Here is a 24,520-nt window from a genome sequence, read left to right on the forward strand (position 1 = left end):
TAACTCATTCTATGAGGCCAGTATTTTCATACCAAAACAAAGATATCACAAGAAAAAGAAAACTACAGGCCAAAGTCCCTTATGCATGTACACACAAAAATCCTCAACAAAGTTCTAGCAAACTGAATCCAGCAGCATATAAAAAGAATTATACTCCATGGTCAAGTGGGATTTATCTCAGGAATGAAAGATTAGTTCAGTATATTAAAACTAATATAATATATTAATAAAGTAGAAAAACCCATTATGATCTCAGCTGCAAACAACAACAACAAAAAACAATCTGGCAGCAAAATCTGCACTATTGTATGATAAAAACAATCAAGAAACTAAGAATGAAAGGGAAATTCATCAACCTAATAAAGGGAAAATATACAGCTAAAACTAAATGCTGAAAGACTGAAAGCCTTCCCCTAACATCAGGAACAAAACAAGGATGTTCACCCCTGCCACTTCTTTTCAACACTGTACTGGAGATTCTAACCAAAGCAATTAGGCAAGGACAAGAAAAAGAAATGCAGATAAGAAATGAAGAAGTAGAGAGGGGCGGAGCAAGATGGCGGAGGAGTAGGAGACCTGGATTTCGTCTCCTCTCAGGAATTCAGCTGGATAGGGATCAAACCATTCTGAACACCTACAAACTCAACAGGAGATCGAAGAAAAGAAGAGCAACAACTCTCTCATCAGAAAAGCGACCACTTTCTGGAAGGTAGGACGTGCGGAGAAGTGAATCCGAGGCGATATTCGGGAGGATAGACGGCGGGGGAGGGGCCTCCGTCGGCCGCTTCTGGCAAGTGATAGAACCACGGAGCACAAAATCGGAACTTTTAAAAGTCTGCTCCGCTGAGGGACGTCACTCTGGTGGTTAAGCGGGGGGTGGAACCCTCCGGGACAGTGTGGTCTCAGGACCCTCCGGGTCACAGAAAGACCGGGGGTGCCTGAGTGTGGCAGAACTCCCAGGTAACGGAGCAGGGAAGCCGGCTGCAGAGGCGGAGCCCAGGTGCGGGCTCTCAGCTCGGGGTTGCCATAAACCGTGAGCCGCGGCACAGTCGGGCCCCTGCTCCTCCAGCAGGGACCCAACAAGCGGCAGATCCGGGGAGACTCACCTTCTTCCCCCAGGAGGAGCTGCACGGGAGTGCACCGCAGGGATCTGCTGGGTTTGGAGACTCCACCTGGGGTCGGGTGCCAGAGATAGAAACGCACGGTCACGGGCCGGGTGAGCACAGAGTGCAGCCGGAGACCAGGAGACGGGAGTGACTGACGGCTTTTCTCTGGGGTCTCACTGAGAAGCGGGGCCCCGAGTTCTCGGCTCCTCCGGGGCGGAGATTGGGAGGCCGCCATTTTCACTCTCCGCCTCCAAAGCTGTACGGAAAGCTTGCAGGGAACAAAAGCCCCAGAGAGCAAACCCGAGCAGATTACTTAGCCGGGAGGGGGCAAGGGCGGGGCAATTCTGCCTCCGGCAGAGACATTTGGAAACCACGGCAACAGGCCCCTTCCCAGAAGATCAGCAAGAACAGCCAGCCAAGACCAAGTTTACCGATCAATGAGAACGGCAGAACTCCAGCGCTAGGGGACTACTGCACATAGAATTCATGGCTTTTTTACCATGATTCTTTAGTCTTTCAAAGTTAATTTTTTTTTAACTGTCTTTTTTTCTTTTTTTTTCTTTTTGAATTTTTCTTTTTCCCCTTTTCAACCAACGTCTTATCAATCCCTTTTTTTAAAAAAAACATTTTTATTTTTCATTTTTTGAGTCATATTCTATCCCTTCATAGTAGTTACCTGTATTCTTGGCTTATATATATAAGTTGTTCTCTCTTTAAAATTTTGAGATAGTTTCTTCTAACAGATTAAAATATACCCTAAATCTCTAGTATATGGTGTTTTCTATTCCCCTGCCTGATCACATCCTCTCCCTTTTTTTTCTTTTTCTTTTTTCTTTTTTTAAATCCTCTTCTTTCTTTTTTCAAACAACTTATCAATTCCTTTTATAAAATTTTTTATAATTTCCATCTTTACAGTCATATTCCATCCCTTCATCATATCAACCCTTATGTTTGTACATATATAAGTTTTTCTTTCTTTAAAATTTTGGGAGGCACTTTCTTCTAAAAGACCAAAATACACCCCAAATCTAGTGTGTGGCACTGATCTATATACCAGCCTGATCATATTTGATCACATTCTGTTTTTTTGTTGTTGTTGTTGTTGTTGTTGTTGTTTTCTTTTGTTTGTTTTTGTTTTTATCTTTATCTTTTTCTTTTTTTCTTTTTCTTTTTTCTCTCTTTCCCTTTCTTTTCCCACTGCTTCAGGTCTTTTCTGATTTGTTTAGAGTATATTTTCTGGGGACGTTGTTACTCTGCTAGCATTTTGTTCTCTCATTAATCTATTCTCCTCTGCACAAAATGACAAGATGGAAAAAATCACCTCAACACAAAGAACAAGAGGTAGTACCGACTGCCAGGGACCTACTCAATACGGACATTAGTACGATGTCAGATCTAGAGTTCAGAATCATCACTTTAAAGATACTAGCTGGGCTTGAAAAAAATATGGGAGTTATTAGAGAAACCCTTTCTGGAGAAGTAAAAGAACTAAAATCCAACCAAGTAGAATCAAAAAGGCTATTAATGAGGTGCAATCAAAAATGGGGGCGCTAACTGCTAGAATAAATGAGGCAGAAGAGAGAATCAGTAATATAGATGATGAAATGATAGAAAATAAAGAAGCTGAGAAAAAGAGAGATAAACAACTACTGGATCACGAGGGCAGAATTCGAGAGATAAGCGATACCATAAGACGAAACAACATTAGAATAATTGGGATCCCAGAAGAAGAAGAAAGAGAGAGAGGGGCAGAAGGTATAATGGAGCAAATTATAGCAGAGAACTTCCCTAATTTGGGAAAGGAAACAGGCATGAAAATCCAGGAAGCACAGAGAACCCCTCTCAAAATCAATAAAAATAGGTCAACACCCCGACATCTAATAGTAAAACTTACGAGTCTCATAGACAAAGAAAATCCTGAAAGCAGCTCGGGAGAAGAGATATGTAACCTACAAGGGTAGAAACATTAGATTGGCAACAGACCTATCCACAGAGACCTGGCAGGCCAGAAAGGACTGCCAGGATATATTCAGAGCACTAAATGAGAAAAATATGCAGCCAAGAATACTCTATCCAGCTAGGCTGTCATTGAAAATTGAAGGAGAGACAAAAAGCTTCCAGGACAAACAAAAACTAAAGGAATTTGCAAACACAAAACCAGCCCTACAGGAAATCTTGAAAGGGGTCCTCTAAGCAAAGAGAGAGCCTAAAAGCAACATAGACCAGAAAGGAACACAGACAATATATGGTAACAGTCACCTTTCAGGCAATACAATGGCACTAAATTCCTATCTTTCAATAGTTACCCTGAATGTAAATGGGCTCAATGCCCCAATCAAAAGATACAGGCTATCAGACTGGATTAAAAAACAAGACCCATCGATATGCTGTCTGCAAGAGACTCATTTTAGAACCAAAGACACCCCCAGATTGAAAGTGAGGGGGTGGAAAACCATTTACCATGCTAATGGACACCAAAAGAAAGCTGGGGTGGCAATCCTTATATCAGACAAATTAGATTTTAAACCAAAGACTGTAATAAGAGATGAGGAAGGACACTATATCATACTTAAAGGATCTATCCAACAAGAAGATCTAACAATTGTAAATATCTATGCCCCTAACATGGGAGCAGCCAATTATATAAGGCAAATAATAACAAAAGCAAAGAAACACATCGACAACAATACAATAATAGTGGGGGACTTTAACACCCCCCTCACTGAAATGGACAGATCATCTAAGCAAAAGATCAACAAGGAAATAAAGACTTTAAATGACACACTGGACCAAATGGACTTTACAGACATATTCAGAACATTCCACCCCAAAGCAACGGAATACACATTCTTCTCTAGTGCCCATGGAACAGTCTCCAGAATAGATCACATCCTAGGTCATAAATCAGGTCTCAACTGGTACCAAAAGATTGGAATCATTCCCTGCCTATTTTCAGACCACAATGCTTTGAAACTAGAACTCAATCACAAGAGGAAAGTCGGAAAGAACTCAAATACATGGAGGCTAAACAGCATCCTACTGAAGAATGAATGGGTCAACCAGGAAATTAAAGAAGAATTAAAAAAATACATGGAAACCAATGAAAATGAAAACACAATTATTCAAAATCTTTGGGATGCAGCAAAGGCAGTCCTAAGAGGAAAGTATATAGCAATACAAGCCTTCCTCAAGAAGCAAGAAAGGTCTCAAGTACACAACCTAACCCTACACCTAAAGGAGCTGGAGAAAGAACAGCAAATAAAGCCTAAACCCAGCAGGAGAAGAGAAATAATAAAGATCAGAGCAGAAATCAATGAAATAGAAACTAAAAGAACAGTAGAACAGATCAACGCAACTAGGAGCTGGTTCTTTGAAAGAATTAACAATATTGATAAACCCCTGGCCAGACTTATCAAAAAGAGAAGAGAAATGACCCAAATCAACAAAATCATGAATGAAAGAGGAGCGAGCACAACCAACACCAAAGAAATACAAACAATTATAAGAACATATTATGAGCAACTCTATGCCAGCAAATTAGATAACCTGGAAGAAATGGATGCATTCCTAGAGATGTATCAACTACCAAAACTGAACCAGGATGAAATAGAAAACCTGAACAGACCTATAACCACTAAGGAAATTGAAGCAGTCATCAAAAATCTCCCAAAAAACAAAAGCCCAGGGCCAGATGGCTTCCCAGGGGAATTCTACCAAACATTTCAAGAAGAATTAATACCTATTCTTCTGAAACTGTTCCAAAAAATAGAAATGGAAGGAAAACTTCCAAACTATTTTATGAGGCCAGCATTACCTTGATCCCAAAACCACACAAAGACCCCATCAAAAAGGAGAATTACAGACGATTATCCCTGATGAATATGGATGCAAAAATTCTCACCAAAATACTAGCCAATAGGATCCAACAGTACATTAAAAGGATTATTCACCATGACCAAGTGGGATTTATCCCTGGGCTGCAAGGTTGGTTCAACATCCGCAAATCAATCAATGTGATACAATACATTAACAAAAGAAAGAACAAGAATCATATGATCCTCTCAATAGATGCAGAAAAAGCTTTTGACAAAGTACAGCATCCTTTCTTGATCAAAACTCTTCAGAGTATAGGCATAGAGGGTACATACCTCAATATCATAAAAGCCATCTATGAAAAACCTACAGCGAATATCATTCTCAATGGGGAAAAACTGAGAGCTTTCCCCCTAAGCTCAGGAACGCGGCAGGGATGTCCACTATCACCACTGCTATTCAACATAGTATTGGAAGTCCTAGCCACAGCAATCAGACAACAAAAAGAAATTAAAGGCATCTGAATCAGCAAAGAAGAAGTCAAACTCTCACTTTTTGCAGATGATATGATACTTTATGTGGAAAACCCAAAAGACTCCACCCCAAAACTGCTAGAACTCATACAGGAATTCAGTAAAGTGGCAGGATATAAAATCAATGCACAGAAGTCCGTGGCATTCCTATACACCAACAACAAGACAGAAGAAAGAGAAATTAAGGAGTCGATCCCATTTACAATTGCACCCAAAACCGTAAGATACCTAGGAATAAATCTAACCAAAGAGACAAAGGATCTGTACTCAGAAAACTATAAAATACTCATGAAAGAAATTGAGGAAGACACAAAGAAATGGAAAAACGTTCCATGCTCATGGATTGGAAGAATAAATATTGTGAAGACGTCAATGCTACCTAGAGCAATCTACACATTCAATGCAATCCCCATCAAAATACCATCCACTTTTTTCAAAGAAATGGAACAAATAATCCTAAAATTTGTATGGAACCAGAAAAGACCCCGCATAGCCAGAGGAATGTTGAAAAACAAAAGCAAAGCGGGCGGCATCACAATTCCGGACTTCCAGCTCTATTACAAAGCTGTCATCATCAAGACAGCATGGTACTGGCACAAAAACAGACACATAGATCAATGGAACAGAATAGAGAGCCCAGAAATGGACCCTCAACTCTGACCAAAGATGGTCAACTCATCTTTGACAAAGCAGGAAAGAATGTCCAATGGAACAAAGACAGTCTCTTCAACAAATGGTGTTGGGAAAATTGGATAGCCACATGCAGAAGAATGAAACTGGACCATTTCCTTACACCACACACAAAAATAGACTCCAAATGGTTGAAAGGCCTCAATGTGAGACAGGAGTCCATCAAAATCCTAAAGGAGAACACAGGCAGCAACCTCTTTGACCTCAGCCGAAGCAACTTCTTCCTAGAAACATCACCAAAGGCAAGGGAAGCAAGGGCAAAAATGAACTATTGGGACTTCATCAAGATAAAAAGCTTTTGCAAAGCAAAGGAAACAGTCAACAAAACCAAAAGACAACCGACAGAATGGGAGAAGATATTTGCAAATGACATATCCGATAAAGGGCTAGTATCCAAAATCTATAAAGAACTCATCAAACTCAACACCCAAAGAACAAAGAATCCAATCAAGAAATGGGCAGAAGACATGAACAGATATTTTTCCAAAGAAGACATCCAAATGGCCAACAGACACATGAAAAAGTGCTCAATATTGCTCGGCATCAGGGAAATCCAAATCAAAACCTCAATGAGATACCACCTCACACCAGTCAGAATGGCTAAAATTAACAAGTCAGGAAACGACAGATGTTGGCGGGGATGCGGAGAAAGGGGAACCCTCCTACACCGTTGGTGGGAATGCAAGCTGGTGCAGCCACTCTGGAAAACTTTATGGAGGTTCCTCAAAAAGTTGAAAATAGAGCTACCATAAGACCCAGCAATTGCACTACTGGGTATTTACCCCAAAGATACAAAAGTAGGGATCCGAAGGGGTACGTGCACCCTGATGTTTATAGCAGCAATGTCCACAATAGCCAAACTGTGGAAAGAGCCAAGATGTCCATCGACAGATGAATGGATAAAGAAGATGTGGTATATATATACAATGGAATATTATGCAGCCATCAAAAGGAATGAGATCTTGCCATTTGCAATGACGTGGATGGAACTGGAGGGTATTATGTTGAGTGAAATAAGTCAAACAGAGAAAGACATGTATCATATGATCTCACTGATATGAGGAATTCTTAATTGCAGGAAACTGAGGGTTGCTGGAGTGGGGGGTGTGCTGGGAGGGATGGGGTGACTGGGTGATAGACACTGGGGAGGGTATGTGCTCTGGTAAGCGCTGTGAATTGTGCAAGACTGTTGAATCTCAGATCTGTACCTCTGAAACAAATAATGCAATATATGTTAAGAAAAAAAAAAGAAGAAGAAGAAGGTAGCGGGAGGGGAAGAATGAAGCGGGGGAAATCGGAGGGGTAGACGAACCATGAGAGATGATGGACTCTGAAAAACAAACACGGTTCTAGAGGGGAGGGGGGTGGGAGGATGGGTTAGCCTGGTGGTGGGTATTGAGGAGGGCACATTCTGCATGGAGCACTGGGTGTTATGCACAAACAATGAATCATGGAACACTTCATCTAAAACTAATGGTGTAATGTATGGGGATTAACATAAGAATAAAAAAAAGAAAAATAAAAAACCAAAGATAAAAAAAAAGAGAAGAAATGAAGAAGTAGAACTATCTCTATTTGCAGATAACACAATCTTATATAAAAAAAGAAGATATAAAGTTTACACACACAAAAAAACTATTGGTGCTAATAAAGAAGTTTAGCAAAGTTGCAGGATACAAGGTCAATATACAAAAAATAATAAGACTTTATCAAAATTAAAAATATTTGTGCCTCAGGGTGCCTGGGTGGCTCAGTCAGTTAAACATCCAACTCTTGATCTCAGCTCAAGTCTTGATCCCAGGGTCATGAGTTCAAGCCCCATGTTGGGTTCCAGGAGCCAACTTAAAAAAAAAAAAAATTGTGCCTCAAATTTGTGCCTATCAAGAAAATGAAAGGATCAACCACATAATGGGAGAAATATCTGCAAATCATATAACTGAGGGTTTGGTATCCAGAATATATAAAGAACTCTTATAATTCAACAATAAAAAGACAGATCACTCAATACAAAGGGAGCAATGATCTGAATAGACATTTATCCAAACAAGATAAATACATGGACAATAAGCATTTGAAAAGATGCTCACCATAATTAGTTATTAGGGAAATTCAAATCAAAACCACAATAAGATAGAACTTCACATCTACTAGGATGACTATATATAATCAGAAAGATGTACAGTAACAAGTGTTGACAAGGATGTAGAGAAATTGGAACCCTCAAACATTGTTGGTAGGAACGTAAAATCTAACAGACCTTTGGGAAACACTGTGGCAGTTCCTCAAAAAGTTAAACATAGAGTTATTATATAACCCAGCAATTCTACTCTTAGGTATATACCCAAGAGTACTGAAAACATGTTTATACAAATGTTCATAGCAGCATTATTCCTAATAGACAAAAAATAGCAACAACACAAATGTCCATGAATGGATAAACAAAATGTGTTAGAGCCATACAATGGCCATGAGAAGGAATAAAGTATTGATATATGCTATAACATGGATGAACCTTGAAAACATCATGCTTAGTATAAGAAGCCAGACATAAATGGATACATATTATATTATGCCACAGAGATGAAATATTCAGAATGAGGACAGAAATTATATTAGTGACTGTCAGGGCATGTGGGAGGGGGAATGGGGAGTGACTGGTAACAGATAAAGTGTTTCTTTTGGTGGTGACAGAACTAGTGGTAATTATTGCAAAACCTTGTGAATATATTATAAGCCACTCAAATGTACACAAGAAAGTCGTGATTTTATGGTAAGTAAATTATACCTCAATGTAAAAAAATAGTTAGCAATACACTGTAATCAGTGTATTGGCTGGAGGCAGGCTAAGGGTGATAAAGATGCAGATAATAAGCAACAGACAGAAAAAGTCACAAAGTTTTCAACTTGGCCTGGGAATGGTCCAGAACAGGAAGAGTAGCAGGTTTAGAAGAAAGAACAAGCACTGTTATGGAGATGCTGATATTCAGATGCTGACATGACATTCAACTGGAGATATACAGTATAAAATTAGTAATAAGGGCCTAGAGCTCAAAAAACATAAGATCTTGAGGCAGATGAGACAGATGAAATCATGACATTGTCAAGAATATAAAGAAGACAAACAAGAGCAAACACCTGAGAGGCCCCCACTCTTGGGAATAGTAAGAACAAGTACACCTAGGAGAAAAAAAGAAAAAACAGAGGCACAGGGACATAGAAAAACAGGCTTCCAGAAGGCAGGGGTGATAAACCACAGCAACTGCTGAATAGAAGCAGAGAATGAGCACTGAGAGAAGGTATTTGTGTTTGGAGTAGATATCATAATAATTTGCTAACTGTTTCTCCACTGTGGTAAGCTGATGTTCTACCTTTTAGCCATGATAAACACATTCCGGTTCACTGTTTAAAGAATGGTCAGAGTGTTTTCCCCTTAGAATCAATCAGGAAGCATCAAGAGCTACAGCAAGTCAATCTTCAACTCTCCACGAAAGTCTTCAGTAAAGGTTTTATTCTGCTCTGTATTTTGATGCCCAATTTAACAAAATTTACAGTGGTAATGTATTCCTGGACTATAACCCAAAGTTACAGATCAAGAAAATTTGTTTTATGCCCTTAAGAGGTAATCAGAGGGGGAGACGAACCATGAGAGACTATGGACTCTGAGAAACAAACTGAAGGTTCTAGAGGGGAGGGGGGTGGGGGGATGGGTTAGCCTGGTGATGGGTATTAAAGAGGGCACATTCTGCATGGAGCACTGGATGTTATGCGCAAACAATGAATCATGGAACACTACATCAAAAACTAATGTGTAATGTATGGTGATTAACATAACATAATAATAAAAAAATAAATAAATGAGGTCATTTTCTTCTCTGTGATTAATTATGGGGTTTCATTCTATAGCTTTCATCTATTCATTTATGTTAACTAAATACTAATATTAAATAAAATTCTAAAGTTCAAGTAATTTCAGACAAAGAATTTGATTCTAAAATATTGGAGAAGAAAAGAAAGATTCAGTCTTAAACTATCAGAATATATCTCTAAGTAATTTTTGGAAATCATGAAATCATGCTGGAGTTTCATGTCCTCTGCTACCTGCAATTTAAGCTAATTTTAATGTCCTATTTATAATAACTTAATAACCCATGATAGAGACATTTTCCTGTATTGTTTCAGAGTATATTGTCTGGCACCTACATAAGTAATTATTACATATGACTATTCCATTTTTAAGGGTCGATCCAAGATATTTAATTATCATTTGACAAGTCTAACCTCTCAATGTGATTGTAAACTCCTTTAAAGAATATCCTTCATCCCCCATCCAAAAGCAAAATGAAAGAGGTACAGTGCCTTAAATGTATTAATAGATGTCAAATATATAGTAAATGGATTAGTTGATGATCATTCCCCCCATGTATTCAACCCCATTCTCAGAGCAGAAGTAGAAACCAGACATTGAGAGAAAAAAAACTATCATTTTTGTTCCTGCATAATCTATGCTGTGTAGAACATCTAGATAGACAGTACAGACCAATTCAGTTAAAGACACTGTATTTAATTCTTGAACAGAAGTAATTACCAACTTGTTAAAATGGGATTTTCTAAATGCAGTTAAAATAGAGTTCCCCACCAATAACATTTTTAAATTTGTTTTCCTCCATGAAGTTTCAGAACTTTACATTTTAAGTAGAGTCTCTTTAGCAGATTCCATGTGTTTCATGACAATGGTCTGAAATATTGACAGCTCTAAGGCATCCTGGCGATTATGAAATTCTTCTACATCAACTAAACGTAATTTTCTGCAAGACATAAAAATATACAATAATTAAGGCAGGAGATTTTTTTTTGCATTTAATATTTTTGTTAACTGAACTCCTCAAAAATATGACATTCCTGGGTTTTATCATTAAAATTTGTGTTTAATAAAATCAAATATTTAAGAACATGAGATTTTTAAAATTTTAATTTTTAAAATAATTAAAGTAATAAAATTTGATAAGAACACAATATAAGATTATGAAATGTTACTGTGAACTAGAACAGAGTTGAAATAACTGGGATTTGATATAAAATTCAGACTGATTTTTGTTTTCAAATTGGAACAGTTACAACAGGAAAAGAGGTAAAGCTCAAAGCTTAAGAAAGCCTGCTACTCCTGAAACAAAAATTGTACCCACTCTGAAAAGAAAACCACCTTGCATTTTAAGGAGCCATGGAGTGGGGGAATTCTCACACCTAATTAATACCTACTGTATCAAAATCTTTTGATCCTGTGTGGTTTTGACTTTTTTTATTATGTTCAGTTAGCCAACATATAGTACATCATTAGTTTACCACATCCCCCTACCCCCCTCCCTTCTGTAACCCTCAGTTTGTTTCCTGGAGTCCAGAGTCTCTCATGGTTTGTCTCCCTTACGACCTTTTTTTTTTTTTTAAGAAACCACAGTGCTTCCTCTAGTCAACAGCTTTCCATACAACTCCTTTTCTGACTACAATGCTATGGATCTTTGTTATATACATGATTTACACATTTAAGAAGTTTCTGTTGGGGAATCCATGCTGGATGTGGAGCCTACTTTAAAAAAAAAAAAATTCTGTTGGGGAAACTGGACAGCCACATGCAAAAGAATGAAACTGAACCCCTATCTTACACCATACACAACAATTAACTCAAAATGGATCAAAGACAGGAATGTAAGACCTGAAACCATAAAACTCCTAGAAAAAAACATTGGTATGCTCCAGGACACGAGTATTGGCAATGATTTTTTTGGATCTGATGCCAAAAGCAAAGGCAACAAAAGCAAAAAATGAACAAGTGGGTCTACATCAAACTACAATGCTTCTGCACAACAAAATTCAACCATTAACAAAATGAAAAGGTGATCTATTGAATGGGAGAAAATATTTATTTGCAAACCTTTTACTGATAAGGGGTTAATATCAAAAATTTATAAAGAACAGGGGCACCTGGGTGGCTCAGTTGGTTAAGCGACTGCCTTCGGCTCAGGTCATAGTCCTGGAGTCCTGGGATCGAGTCCCACATCAGGCTCCCTGCTAGGCGGGGAGTCTGCTTCTCCCTCTGACCCTCCTCCCTCTCCTGCTTTCTGTCTCTCATTCTCTCTCTCTCAAATAAATAAAATCTTAAAAAAAAATTTATAAAGAACACATACAACTCAATAGAAAAAAATCTGATTAAAAAATGGGCAGAGGATCTGAATAGACATCTTTCCAAAGAAGACATACAGATGGCTAACAGGTGAAAACATGTTCACATTACTAATCATGAGGGAAATACAAATCAAACCACAATGAGATTATCACCTCACACCTGTTAGAAGGGATACTAAAAAAGGATAGGAAATAACAAGCGTTGGTGAGAATGTGGACAAAAGAGAATCCTTGTGCACTGTTGGTGGAAATGTAAATTGGTGCAGCCACTATGGAAAACAATATGGAGGTTCTTCAAAAAATAAAGAATAAAACTACCAGATTATTACCCAGCAATTCTACTTCTGGATATTTATCTGAAGAAAATGAAAACACTAATTCAAAAACATACATGCACCTCCATGTTCATTGCATTATTTATAATAGCCAAAACATGGAAACAACCTAAATGTCCATTGATGGATAAAGAAATGTGGTATATATATACACAATGGAATATTATTCAGCCATAAAACAGAATGAAATCTTGCCATTTGAGACACCATGGATGGCCCCTAAGGCATTATGCTAAGTGAAGTGTGACATAGAAAGACAAATACCTTTATAATCTCCTACGTGCAATCTAAAACAACAACAAAAACTGAGCTCATGGATATGGAGAACAGATTGATGGTTGCCTGAGGGAGGGGATGGAGGGTGGGTAACATAAGGCTTCACTTTCTTAGACATCTTCCTTTTATTTTTATTTTTTTAAGATTTTGTCTGTCAGAGAGAAAGAGCACAAGCAGGGGGAGCGGCAGGCAGAGGGAGAAGCAGGCTCCCTGCTGAGCAAGGAGGCCTATGAGGGACTCGATTCCAGGACCCCGGGATCCTGACCTGAGCCAATGGGAGACACTTAACTGACTGAGCCACCCCGGTGTCCCGACATCTTCCTTTTATATTCAACTACTGTAATTCGTAGCCTGTGGTAATTTCCACATATATGCACACACGCTATACACGCATCTTCATATATACACACTACTTTTCAAGCAAAAATACCTGTATGCTGTGTAGCTTGTGATTGTATTACAGATGCTATCTCTGACATTCAGTGGTCTCTGTCAATCTAACTACTGAAGGACATGAACTTGCACATTCCCGTCTCCAAACGTCCCCTTCAGGTTTCCACACTCACGCATTTGTGCAGTCATTCAGATGACTTTTGCATTACCATTCCCCAGCCCACTGCCACACATAGAGATGTTCCATATTTTCAAGACCTGCTGAGATTCAGGACAAACTGTCACCTACAGGAAGGATGCCCTTTATGTTCAATGCTGGCTCCTACTCTGAGGGGCAGTACTCTTGACTGCCCGCCTCATTCAACATTCACATAAAGTAAAAATGACTCATGTCTACAAGGGCAACTTTGGAGTTGGTGGAGTCCTCTTCCTACCCACAGACTGCAAAGCTTCTTTCTCATTTGTCTTCACCCCAGATGCCCTGAGGTTTGCCTTCAGTTGCTACTACTAATACTTCTGCCACTATGACCATGGGCACCAAGTTTGGACACATCCATTGTTGACTGTTTTTTGAGCTCAACTTTGTTCCCTTTTTCTTCCCCTTCCTCCTCTCATTTTCTTGTCTCTTGCCTCCTGACATGGTCCAACAAAGTCTAGCCCTTTATGGATGATACTAGGAACTGTAGCCTCATCCCCCAGCATCCAACGCAGTGTGTTCTGGCAGTTCCAAAGATATCCATATCTGTGAATGGATATAAAATAAAACAACTCTGGTGGTGTTGTAAAAATGAAATGTACCACTGTATGCAAACATCCTTTGTGAGAGTGATACTACATAGTATGACCTCATGACTGCATGCAAAATTAAATCATGGGTCTTGTCAGGAGAGGGATATTCAAAAGAGAAGAAATGAGAAGAACACGGGCAAGGAGATAGCCTCTTACTATTCCAGAAGCCAAATTCAAGCAAAGAAATCTACATTATACAACAGAAAGCTGAAAGATGTTCTTTCTAACAGTATGCAGTCTGACGAACAAAAGCCATTTTTATGCTATGTATATGTGTGCATGTGTGTGGATACACATATGTATTTGATAATATGAGCACAAAGAAAAATAAGGAAAGATATCCCACTAGATGGTTATCATGGGTCTTTGGCTGGGCTGGTGGAAAGGACAGAGATGAGGAAAAGAAAGGCTGGTAGAAGTCAGGCAAAGTAAGACTAGACTTAAAATGTTTATATGATCACATTTACATGTTTATATAAAGTTACATATGTAGCTGCATATTTAATTAAAATTTGTTTTTAAAAAGGGAGACAGGGACAGAGTGAGGGAGGCAAGAGGCCTTGGACAGCACAGGTCATTCTACCTGTGGGAAAACAGAGTCCCAGCAAGGACAAGGGGTGAACAGAGAGCCTATAATCAGATGGTGGCAGAGCCCAGGCAAGGAGCTCAGCTTCCTGCAGCAGACATCAGGGGCAGGGCTAGAAGTGGCAGGCTAAAGATCCTAACTCTGGAAGGAGTTCAGAGAAGTTGGTCAGGGAGGTGCCCCTAGTGCGTGTCCCGGGGTTTCCCAGGGTGGGGCCAACAGCTGCCTTCGGGCATGGTCACAGCTCTTAGCACCGCTCTAAAGACAGCCGATTTCCTTTTGCTGGTTTTGGGAGGCAGAAAAATGTGCTCACTTGCTGTGCCCTCCTGCCTGCAGAACAACACATGCGGTAGAAACCAGGAGACCCTGGAGAGCGGGTCACTTGTCACCGGAGCTGCAGCTGTGGGGGTTGAAAAGGCTGGGGCAGGGCTGGTAAGACCACCTGAGAGACAAGGTGCCTCCTCTAGCATAAGGCAGGACTGAGAGGGGTTTTGAGGTTCCTGAAGGGAGGCCTTGTATAAGAAAAATAAATATAAATCTGTATTACTTTTGCACATTTTATAAAACCTGTGTCCCCAGGTGCATGTTGCTAGGATGCTCCCCGTGCCTTGGAAGAGGTCATGCAAGGGTGGAGGGAATATGAAGCAGGAGCTTCTAAACTGTGTGATCAACTGGCCTCAGCCTGAAAAGCAAGCATGTCAGCTCCACGGCGCCCACCAGCATCCACATGCAGCTGTGCCAAGCACTTGCTACGTGTAGCGATACCGTCCCCGCTGTGACAGTGTCCAGGAGGTGATGCATAACCTCCAGCTGTCACCCAGGAACTTTAACTCATGCCATTCAGGTAGACTATGTTTCCTAGGTTCCTACACCATCTAGATGACTGTAGCAGCTAATGGTCCATGGGATTTAAAATAAAGCATGACACTTCAGCCCCTTAATTGTGATTACCCCTTAAAGTCTGTGTAGTAATGAGGTATGGGATGTGTGGGGCATAGTTGGGTTAGAGGTCAAAGGCAACATTCATGATTTACTCTACCTCTACATTGCTGATTTAAAACCATGTTTGAATACTGATGGTAAGTTTGTAGTTATTTCTTTTTATTTGCAGTTAAAATAGTAAAAGAAATAATTGAGGTGGGACAAAATAGCTTTTATCGCCCTTTTAAAAAGAAGCTTGAGAAGGCCAGAAATACTCACTTAAAAGTACTGTGCCATAAATCTAGCACAGCCAACATTGTGGGGTTCATTGTGTTCAAGTGATCCTTAATATAATTGCTTGCAGCTAAAAAAGATTTCCTCCAAGGTTTTGGAAGAACTTCCATTCTGAAAACAAAGAAAAAATAATCAGCTATCTCTAAAAATCAGAAGAAAGTATTGTTACAGTGTACTTTTTGAGTAATAATGGTTTCTTTTTTTTCTTTAGAGAGAGAGAGTGGGGAAAGAGGGGCAGAGGGAGAGAGAGAACCTTAAGCAGGCTCCACACCCAGTACAGAGCCTTGGGACTTGGGACTCAGTCTCACAACCCTGAGATCCTGACCTGAGCTGAAATCAAGAGTGGGTCGCTTAACCCACTGAGCCACCCAGGCACCCAATAATGGTTTCATTTTAATAAAAAACATTATGTATCCCTTACAGTAAAAACAAAACACATAATTATGTATTAAGATACATGAAGGCCATACTTTCTATGGTCTAAGTCATATAATTTTAGAATAATTAACACATATGAAATTATACTTGAATCTTTTTTTTTTAAGGTTGATTTATTTGAGAGAGAGCAAGCGCACAATCAGGGGGAAGGGGCAAAGGGAGAGGGAGAAGCAGATTCCCCACTGATCAGGGAGCCCCACACAGAGCTCAATCCCAGGACCACAAGAGCATGACCTGAACTGAAGGAAGAAGCTCAACTAACTGAGCTAACCAGCACCCCTGAATCTTTTTTTAAATTTTATTTATTTAAATAATCTCTACACCCAACATGGGGGCTCAAACTCACAACCCCAAGGTCAAGAGTCACATGCTCTTCCGACTAAGCCAGCCAGGTGCCCCATAGACTTGAATCATAAGGTAATTATTTTTCCTTTAAATACTTGATCAAGTTCACAAATAACTCGAAATGATCAAATAGAAACAGTAACCAGCTTTTTTTCATATACATCTTGAAAGACTTAATTTCAATACACAAAATGTTTAAATTTGGGTGTTTGGGTTTTTTTTAAACATTTTAAAAATATAGTCCAGGCTGCCTGTGGAAATCCCCTTCAACTTAACTTCTGTTAATGTATAAAGGACACTTCCAAAATCACCAACGCTAACGTCCTTATTTGAAGACATTTACTCTGTAACTTCTATGACTTAAATAGTCATCCTTAATACATTAAAAATATGCCATTTCATCTTTCAGCGTATATTTAAACATTTATATTTTATGCATACAATTTTTTTATTGTCATGATTTTAAACACTTAATCTTGCTTTATTATATAATAAGAGAAGTTGGTCAGGGAGGTGCCCCTAGTGCGTGTCCCGGGGTTTCCAATTGTTTTTTCAATTGTAGTCATACCACTTTTACAATTACAAAAGATGATTTTTGTCTCTTCCCAGGAGAATAGCTATTCTCCACATAAGATATGTTGGAAATGACTGCATAATTTTTTCTTGCAATTATAGGAAAACAATCTGAGGCACTTTTAAATAATATGAAAGAAGCAAAACTGAATTATTTACTAAATCATAAAAATATAAGTTCTATTCTTCAAACTATTTAAGAGACTTATTCCTAAATGTTAATTATTTAGGGAAAATATATAGCAAGTGTATTTTTCTATTACGTGTCCTATATTTTAATCTATGTAATTATATTCTATATTCTATATACACACATATTTTCTGCAATGTTCCCAGTATGATTTTGTGCATTCCAATTGCCGTCAAGCTCTTATATCCCTATTATATCTGAAGCCTGTGGTAGTAGCCATCGAAATACAAAGATCTATATCAGGTTCTTTCACCAGGGTACTTATGTTTTAACCACATAGGTATCCATATGTCTATCCAGCCATCTACCCATAGATTTGTAAACAGAACGTATTAGGGCTTAAATACATAAACATAATAAGAATAATCAGTTGTATATATGAAGTATGTAAGTCAAAGATATATATATGACAAATATAACCAGTGTATAAATATATACACATACACAGGAACAGTCATATAATCAATATTCTTAGAGAAACTTGGTCACTTACTCTGCACGATGGGGTAGAATTTCATCTGTTTTTTTATCATCTTCTTTTTCCCTAGGATCTTTCAAAACAAAATCAACTAAAAGAAAATTGAAAAGTTCTGATAAATATCCTTATATCAATTATGGCATATTCCAAGCAATTGCAAAACTAATTCCACTAAAAGGAATTATTTAAATTATGTTATTTAAAATAATGGAGCCATTTGTGCATGTATGACAATAAAAATACTTAAGGAAAACCTATGATGTCTGTGTCTTTGAGAGTTTATGTTCCCTCTCTTAACAACAGGTCCCTATTATTTCATTTGAAAGTAATAATTGGTTTCAAAATTACATTTTCCTTCATAGCTATTCTACCAAAAGTAGTATTCATTGAAGGCCAGCAATACAGAATCATAGTAGTTTCCTTTCACTGAGGAACCTTACATACTGTTTTGTTTTCTTTTAAGTTGCATATAACAATCCTGTTATAAAATCAGTAAAGGGAGCTACTTCTGCTTCTATCTTCTGTGGCCATTAATTCACAGTTAATTCTAATTTTCCTACCTTTAAGATGCTCTTTCTAAAATACCAATGCGTTAACATCCATCTGTTTAAAATCCTTTGGTGGCTCTGCTTTAACTATGAATGCTTTAAAAAGGCATAGAAGGCCCTTCAGATTCTGTCCTCTTCCCAAATGCACCCTATGCTTTGGACATCACAGCTGCTTGCAAGCCTGAAGAGCCTTTCACGCGTGTCTGCCACAGTTCACACCATTTTCTCAGTGAGAGCACTCCCTTGTGTTCGGTTTGTGTTTCAAGATGGTTCAGGCACGTCCAGAGTTCTTCCTACCAACTCAGGCACGAGCGTCTCTCCCTTACAACATGTCCTCCATTTCCCTCCTTATTGAGCCTACTGCTCTACTTTGTAATTAGTGATTTGTCCCTCTCCATCATTTCAACAATGAACTCCTTGGGAGCAAAGATTTGACTTTTCATTTTTACATTACCAGGACACTCAATAAGAGTCTTAAATACGGTAAATGCCCTCCTACCCAAAAGGTCCCCAGACAACTCCAAAACACGAGGATTTCTCCAGCTTTGGACACAGCATCAATTGTATCAGTTTTACAATCCCAATTAATTGGAGAACTTCTTTTAAAAGTATAGATTCAAAGGCCCTGCCTCCAGAGAGTTTAATTCAGATAGATTCAGAAATCAGTATGTGAAAAATGATTCAGATGATTAGTCAGTCTTACAATCCAGTGGTCTATACCAGGAATCAGCAAACTTTTTATGTAAAGGGCTTGAATATAAATATCTTCAATTTTATGAACTACAAGGTCTCCATCACAAGTAGTCATCTCTGCTCTTATAGATCCAAAGCAGCCACAAACCATGTGCAAATGAATGCGTAGGACTGTATTCCAATAAAATTTATTTACAAAAACAGGCAGTGAGCCAGAATGGACCTGCGAGCTATAGTTTGTCAACCTTTGGTCCATAACAACAATTTTTAATTAATCACCTTCTAATTTATGTTATCAATAATATTAATGTTAATTAAATAATTAAATTTTAGAATTTCTTCAGTTCTGTCCTTTACTGAGTGGATATAGCCCTACCAAAAAAAAAAAAAAGATGGAGTTTAAATTTTTTTTGCTGTACTTAATGAAACTTGCCTAAGATCTTAAGCAATTAAATAGAAATGCAAAAAGCGGAATAAATGTAATAATTTCAAGTGTAGGTATTAACATTCAATTAATAAGACACATTCAAATTAGAAAACAAAAATACTGATTTACCTATGGATTTTTTTACACTAAGATGATAATCTTCTCTCATTTCATCAGATAATGCAAGTATGCTGTTGGTGAGGACTTTCAGATGTTGGGGGACTAAATTCAACACATGTTCTAGCCAAGAATCTTCCATTGGGGCTACATGGTCTGTATCAATTCCATGGTGAATATAATAGTAATATCTCTGCATAAAGAAGATGGAGAAATATAGATGGGTTTAGTCCTATAATGAAAGGAGTGTGTTCATCAAAAATAAAACTACTGAGCAAAAATCAAAGTTTTAGGCAAACAAAGTATTTACAAATCATAAAAAAGTATTTTGTGTAATTCGTGGAGGAATTGAGATCCCCTAAATTAAAAAAATATATAGGGCATTTCATGAAAATTAAAGCTCTAATCTCAGTTCATAACTACAATGTAAAATATCAAGTTATATTACCAAATATGATGTACTAAGAAGAACACATGCTGAAGCAGAATTTAGTGCTTTATAAATGTGTGAAAATGTGGTAAATTAGTTTTTGTCCTTTTATTATTGATAATCTAGTCGATCTTACAAGCTGCAAGTGAATCAATATCTCTACACATTAAGCTTAGAAATCTATGGCAGGATTTAGGAAATTTCCAGTTGGCCAATTAATAGTCCATATTATAATTTTACAGCTGCTATTAAATGTATACATAAATATTCATTTTAAGACATGATAGTATTTCTCTAACAATAGACATTTAACTTTGATATATTTTCATAAATTTTTACATGTCACTTTTAGAAAAATTTTAAACATCCAGGTAGTTTTTCCAAATACTTTCAAATTAGTGTCTTTGATATTTACATTTTTAGAAATTCTCCTGTATTTGAAAACTAGATTATATTTCTAAAGTAAGTTAATATACTTTGTAAAGTGTACATTATATAAGATAGTTTCTCATAGAAGAATAAAGACATAAAAGTTATACAGGACTGAGGCTCATTCTAACAAAGGGAGCAGGTAAATGAGATTCTTTTGTTGTGGTCTTAGATGGCAAGGGAGAGAATGATTTCCCCCATTAATCCCATAGAGCAATTTTGTGGAACTCCGTATTTACTCCTATGCCCACAGAGTTCCACAAGAGAGGAGCACAGAGTAAGCTCAAAGGTTTAAAAGCATCTTCAAGTGCTTCTTTTACATTCAAGTATACTGACAAAAGAGACAGCCCATTACCAAGATGTCCTTCTCTATTGCAGAAGTGGTCGGTTTTGGAAATATGCTTTCATCAGGGTTAGCTGAGTCTAACACAGCATCTTGTTGCCTAAGAAAATGATAAACACACTATTCAATCGTACACGAAGGGCAGTTAGAATATACATCAATGGATATACACTTGACCCTGGAACAACTCAAGTTTGAACTGTATGGGTTCACATACAGTCTTTTACAATAGAGTGTTATAAATGTAATTTATGATTTTCTAAATATTTTCTTTAGCTTATTGTAAAAATACAGTACATAATACATATAACAAAAAAATGTGTAAAATGACTGTTTATATTATCAGTAAGGCTTCTGGTCAACAGCAGGCTATTAGTAGTTAAATTTTTGGAGAGTCAAAAGCTATATGTGAATTTTCAACTGTGGTGGGGGTCAGTGCCCCTAACCCCTAAGTTGTTTAAGGGTCTACTGTCAAAACTTCAGGACTGTCTTCTACTAAATCTTAAGAAAAAAATGAATTGTTGAACATTTTATTAATAGTGCATATAACACATATTTGTTTGGTACCACATTCCACCCAGAACACTTTCTCTTTATTCATAAAGAGACAGTTCTTTGGAAGTGATTTGCAAGACCGAATCCAGAGGCTACATTCTTCTTGATGACTTACTCATTCTTCCTCATTACTCCAAACTCAAGCTCTCTCTTCTTTGAAATGTTATAAGAGCGTTCTTGCATTATTACTAAAATATGTATGGTTATTTATAAATAAGGTATTTAAAAGAGCACTGATGTAGTTTTGCCAAAGACAGATACATTCTTGAATAGATTGTTTCTCAGATATCTAGAGTTATACAGTATAAGCTCGCAAAGAGTAACATAGTTTATATGTTCCTATGTATTTATTATTGGCTAACTGTCCATAAATGGACAATGTTGACAGCTGTAATTCAATTCAAACTCTATACAAGATACAAGCCACATTTTTTTAAAATCACATGTGTCTTTATTTTTTTAAAGATTCCACTTATTTGAGAGAGAGCGGGGGGGGGGGGGGGGGGAGAGCAAAAACCGGGGGGGGGGGGGGCAGCAAAGGGAGAGGGAAAAGCAGGCTCCTCACTGAGTGGGGAACCCGATGCAGGATTGATCCCAGGACCCTGGGATCATGACCTGAGCCCAAGGCAGACACTTAACCAAGTGAACCACACAGGTGCCCCTACAGGCCACAGTTTATGACTTCTTCTGGGGCACCACAGTGGAGAAAGACATAGGTCACATGTTCATGAAAAATAAGAATTTATTCTCGGAGAGCTTTAACTTCTTTATCATTGACTGTATCAAGCTATGGATCCTGAGACTTCATCTGGGATGGATACAAGTCAGTGATGCTATATAATAAAATAGTCCCTCCCACTAACTGTTCAGTGAGTGGAGACTGGAGGTTTATTGAATATCTGTCTGAGAGACCATACTAAGAGAGGTGCCAGGATGCATCTTCTAAATTATTCTGTCTTTTGCAAATCCAGGAATCAAATATTTTGTGAACTTTACAATCATTCTTTTCAATTATATGAAACAGGGAAAAGAGCCAATGCAATGTCTCAGTTTAGTTCAGTACATAGTGGGTGTTCAATAAATGTTTATCAAATGAGGGAATATGAATATAAAAGCAGTGGAAGATCTTCAAGGTGTTCTGTAGTTGGAGTGAGAAGGGTTGATTATTCTAAGTACAAAAGTAGTCTTTTCTCATTATTTTGATTGTAAAGTGTTACTAATGGGACAGTAATGGACCAGGAATTAGGACACCTGCATGCAGATTCTGCCACCCTAAAGTGTATGACCCTAATAACTGTGTTGTTGATGTTTTTTAATGGCAGAAATGCTCATGTTATATACCTTGCTGAACCCAAAGAACATAATAAGTTTCATCCTCTGTATGAGTAATGCCTGCCTAAAAGAGCAAGGTCAGGGGAGGTGAGGAGGAAGAAGGTTGGGGGCTATGGGGGCAGCTGCAGAAGCTTTTACAGTAATCATGAAGATCTTTCAGCTTTAAAACTCTAGGATTCAGTCATTCTGTGGCTAGAGGCAAAGATTCTGCTTGCTGGAAACAATAATAAAAACTTTTTTATTGATCACCTACTTAGGCCCTCAATAGTTTCACATACATTATCTCTAATCCTCACACCTATTGTTAGAGTAGACAGAGAAATTATTCCCACTTCACAGATGAGACACTGAATGTCAAGTTCACTAACTTCCCCTTTGTCACAGTTAATTAAGTACAAAAAATAAGGATATGCCCATCCATATGTGCTTCCAAACTGCCATGCTCTTTCCAGCAGAACAATATTCCTTTCAGAAATAAATATAGGAGACATTTTACCTGACTAAAGAGAAAATATGGTGTGCCTTATTTCCTGAAAATGAAAACTATATTGATTTTCTCTTTATTTAATCAATAGTGATTTTGAGTCAAGATGGTAGCAAAAACATCCTTTTTTTCAAGTTTTCTTGTGAACACAGTAGTAATTTTAACCAATGATTGTAAAGAGACTAGAGGGTCATCAGCTGAGGAGATATTTCAACAAATTTCTGAAACATGAAGAGAAGAGAGAGGACAGATAAAACAGGGTTGAAAACACCATAGCCCCTAACTCATGCAGGAAAGCAACCAGTCCACCTAGGAGATCCTTGGAAAAGGCTCTGGTCTTGTAGTCAGCAGGTGCTAAAGGAGAAAATGAGTAGAATGGCTGAAAATAAGGAAGTTATCTCAAATTTACGCCAGCAAATTAGACAACTTAAGTGAAAAAGAGATTCCTAAAAATCAAAAATACCAAACATGACTCAAGAAGAAAGAAAATCTGAATAGATACATATCCAGTTAACTAATTAAATTAGTAGTTAATAATCTTCCCACAAAGAAAACTTCAGGTCCAGATGGCTTCAAAAATTTCTATCCAGGGACCCCTGGTAGCTCAGTCGTTTAAGCATCCAACTCTTGTTCTCACTTCAGGTCTCGATCTCATGATCGTGAGTTCAAGCCCGACATTGGGCTCCACACTGGGCATGGAGCCTACTTTAGAAAAAGTTCCATCAAAGGAGGAGGAAATAATACTAATTCTACCTAAACCCATTCAGAAAACAAAGGAGGTAAAAACACTTCCCAACTCATTTTGAGGCCTAACGCCAGGCATGACAACAAAAGTACAGACCCATATCATTCATTAACATAGACTTGAAAATTCTTAACAAAATATTAGCAAATCAAATCCAGCAACATACAAAAAGTATTATACATAATGACTAAGTGAAAGGAATGCAAGCTTTAACATGAAAAGCAATTAATGTAATATACTATTTTAAAATATTAAAGGATAAAAACCTAATTCTCATTTCAATGGACACTGAAAAAGCATTTGACAAAAATCCAGCACTCATTTATGGTAACATCTCTCAACCAGCTAGACAAAAAGGATCTTTTTCAACCTGATAAAGGGTATCTTAAAAACCTACAGCTAACATCCTACATAAACGTGAAAGACTGAATGCTTTTCCACTACGACTGGCAAGTCCACTATCACCAATTCTATTCAACAATA

At 37.9% G+C, this 24,520-nt stretch overlaps 1 protein-coding gene across 1 annotated transcript in view; it reads right to left on the reverse strand.

The window, feature by feature from the left end:
• DNAH7 (dynein axonemal heavy chain 7) overlaps positions 1–24,520 on the reverse strand; it is a 251,256-nt gene that overhangs the window by 217,971 nt on the left and 8,765 nt on the right. The window contains exons 4-8 of the mRNA XM_021703031.2: positions 20,934–21,021; positions 19,732–19,912; positions 17,950–18,025; positions 15,896–16,021; positions 10,828–10,947 (exon numbers count right to left, since the gene is read on the reverse strand). Coding sequence (XP_021558706.2) covers positions 10,828–10,947; positions 15,896–16,021; positions 17,950–18,025; positions 19,732–19,912; positions 20,934–21,021 — 591 coding nt within the window. The remainder of the gene's footprint in view (positions 1–10,827; positions 10,948–15,895; positions 16,022–17,949; positions 18,026–19,731; positions 19,913–20,933; positions 21,022–24,520) is intronic.

Source organism: Neomonachus schauinslandi, chromosome 3, assembly GCF_002201575.2.
Source record: "Neomonachus schauinslandi chromosome 3, ASM220157v2, whole genome shotgun sequence".
Classification (NCBI taxonomy): domain Eukaryota; kingdom Metazoa; phylum Chordata; class Mammalia; order Carnivora; family Phocidae; genus Neomonachus; species Neomonachus schauinslandi.